The 3,031-nt window shown below is 36.6% G+C and overlaps 1 protein-coding gene across 1 annotated transcript; it reads left to right on the top strand.

Annotated features, from left to right (window-relative positions):
• Nucleotides 1-877: 877 nt before the first annotated feature.
• On the top strand, nt 878-2,635 carry LOC130472239 (uncharacterized). Its single transcript, XM_056842756.1, has 3 exons — nt 878-1,410; nt 1,562-1,709; nt 2,012-2,635. Exons 1-3 carry the CDS (start codon nt 878-880, stop codon nt 2,633-2,635), a joined length of 1,305 nt encoding a protein of 434 aa, XP_056698734.1.
• Nucleotides 2,636-3,031: the final 396 nt, after the last annotated feature.

Below are 3,031 nucleotides of genomic sequence, written 5' to 3'. Positions count from 1 at the left end.
GTAAAGTATGATCCCTAATGAGTAAGATTGAACTATTGAGCTACCGAAGTATACATCATGAGAAACTATGATAGGCCGATCAATGAAAACTTATATATTAAAGTATGATCCCTAATGAGTAAGATTGAACTATTGAGCTACCGAAGTATACATCATAAGAAACTATGATCGGGCGATCAGTGAAAACCTATATAGTAAAGTATGATCCCTAATGAGTAAGATTGAATTATTGAGCTACTGAAGTATACATCATGAGAAACTATGATCGGCCGATCTATAAATATCCGTATAGTAAAGTGTAATCCCTAATGAGTAAGATTGAAATACTAATCTTTATATAATAAAGTGTCATCCATAATGAGTAAGATTGAAGTATTTAAAAATTGAAATACTTAAATATTATGAGAAAATGTCGTTGAACGATTAATAAAAACCCGTATAGTAAAGTATGATCCCATAAATAAGATTGACAAAATAAAATACACTACTATAATTAATTAAGTAATAAACAATGTAACATAGACTAGCATGTCACACTATTAGTGGGTATGTAACATTTTTTTTAAAGGCTAGGGGTAGCTTTGACTTTTCTTTGTAAAAAAAGGCCAAAGATGCTCTAATTTTTTTTTACAATACTCCTTCTCCTCGAAAGCTCCATATTGGAAAAATACATCAAGATTATCAGTTCTCGTCAATTCCCAAGATCCATCTTCTCTATTTGCTCTGGAAAATTTTCTCCTCTTCATCTTCTACGACTCATCCAATTCCAGACAGAAGAAAATGGGTATAAATAATGTTTATTTGTTCTTAATTGAATCAGTTCTAATTTCAGTATTTCACAAACACGAATTCAAACACAAATTCAAACACAATTTCAATGGAGGACAACAATGAAAGGGAAGATGGGCGCCGTCCTGTTAATATAACCACTACTCCATTGTGGAAGTATGTAACAATTACACGGGATAGTGTTGACGGTGGTGGAAACAAAGTTTGGAAGTGCAACTTTTGCAGCAAGAAAGTAATTGGCTCATATTATAAGGTGAAGGGCCATTTGCTGCATTTTTCGGGTAGAGGAACCACTACTTTTACAAAGGTCAACAATGAGCTTAAGGAAGAATTTAATTGCGAAGAGAAAGGAGCCGTACTCAACAAGTTGACTTCAAAGGTAGATGAACAACAAAGGTTAGAATATCTTTCCCTTCCTCTAGGATTTGATTTGAAACAACCTAAGAAAAGAAAAGGTATTGCTGGATCTTCTATTGAAAAGGTTTTCAAAGCAAAAGATAGGGAAGATCTTGATAAACAACGTGCTAGGATGTTTATTTTTGCTGCTCTCCCATTTAATTTTGCAAGAAACCCCTACTTCAGGAGTTATTGTACGAATTTAGCCAACAGTGGTCTTGATGGGTATGTTCCACCCACTTATAATCGACTTAGAACAACCTTTCTTTCCCAAGAGAAAACACATATTAGTAGATTGTTGCAGTCTATAAGGGATACTTGGGGTAAAAAATGGGGTTTCTATATTCTCTGATGGTTGGTTGGATGTGGTTAGTAGGCCTATAATAAACATTATGGGTGCATCTAGTACATCAGCTGTGTTTATTGATTCTGTTGATGCATCTGGAAAGCGCAAGGATGCTGCTTTTGTATCCGAGGTCTTCATTAAGGCCATTGAAGAAGTGGGAGCAGAGAATATTGTCCAGGTTGTTACTGATAATGGACCTAATTTCAAAGCAACATGTATAGTTTTCCGTCTTTTCTGTTTTCCATTTTGTCTTTCCATTTATCTTATTGTATCCGTTGGTTTTCCCTGTTCTTATTTGTTTCCACATAGTCATCCTCTAAGAAATTCCCAGCCTTAATTATGTGTTCCCCATCTTTGCTAGGTTCCATTGTTGAAGCTAAATAACCTCGTATATTTTGGACACCGTGTGTGGTGCATTGTGTCAATCTGGACTTCAAAAGTATTTGTGAGCCTCCTGAGAAATCTGACCATTTTAATCAGTGTATATGGCTGAAGAACCTATGTACAGATGTAAAGCAAATTCAGAAATTCGTGACTACACATGACATGGTAAAGATTATATTCACCAAGCATACTAAGTTACAACTCTTGTCGGTGGCCGAGACAAGGTTTGCAAGCCATTACGTTGTTGCAGAACGCATGAAGGAAGTCAAGGAAGGTCTCGAAAAAATGGTTATGGATTCAGACTTTAGGGTTCTGTTTAAAACTACCAAGAATTCGATTCATATTAAAGCTCGTGAGTTCAAAGAAAATATTTTGAATGACAGTTGGTGGGACAATCTTGACTACTTCTTAAAGTTTATTGAACCTATATATGAGATAATTCGTGTGGGTGACAAAGATGCGCCTGTCTTGCATCTTGTGTACGACATGTGGGATACAATGATCGAAACAACCAAGGTTCACATTTTCGACCACGAAGGGAAAGATATTTTAACTGACACATCTGATTTTTTTGATGCCATTCATAAAGTGTTAGAAAGTAGGTGGAACAAAAGTTCTACCCCTTTGCATTGTTTGGCACATTCACTTGTGTCAAGATTCTATAGCACCCGATGGCTTAAGGGTAGCACATCGGGATTTTCAAGGGTTTCCCCCCAATGAAGATGAAGAGGTTTCCAACAACAAAAATGACTGTTTTAGGCGCCTCTTTCCAAATTCATATGATTTCAAACATGTTAGATTGGAGTACGGGGTGTTTTCTAGCGAAACACCTCCTTTCAATCAAGCTCATATAATTGCTTCCCGGGATGATGAAGAACCGATTGTCTGGTGGGAAAATTACGGTTCATCACTTCCCCACCTTCAATCTTTGGCCTTTAAATTATTGTCACAACCAGCATCATCTTCATGTTGCGAACGCAATTCGAGCCATTATGGCAATATTCAAACAGTCAAGATAGGCTCACATTTGAAAGGGCGAAAGACTTGGTTTATTGCCATAACAACCTTCGGGTAATGGCAAGGAAGGAAGAGAGATACAATTCCGGTCCTAGCCGT

Source organism: Spinacia oleracea, chromosome 4, assembly GCF_020520425.1.
Source record: "Spinacia oleracea cultivar Varoflay chromosome 4, BTI_SOV_V1, whole genome shotgun sequence".
Classification (NCBI taxonomy): Eukaryota; Viridiplantae; Streptophyta; class Magnoliopsida; order Caryophyllales; family Amaranthaceae; genus Spinacia; species Spinacia oleracea.
This window is presented reverse-complemented; position numbering and strand designations above follow the sequence as displayed.

Bases quoted from the DNA above. Each gene is read 5' to 3' on its own strand.
- LOC130472239 (XM_056842756.1), top strand. From the start codon at position 878: ATGGAGGACAACAATGAAAGGGAAGATGGGCGCCGTCCTGTTAATATA. The intron at 1,411-1,561 runs GTATGTTCCACC...TGTGGTTAGTAG, and splicing joins GCCAACAGTGGTCTTGATGG to GCCTATAATAAACATTATGG. The intron at 1,710-2,011 runs GTTGTTACTGAT...CATTTTAATCAG, and splicing joins GAGCAGAGAATATTGTCCAG to TGTATATGGCTGAAGAACCT.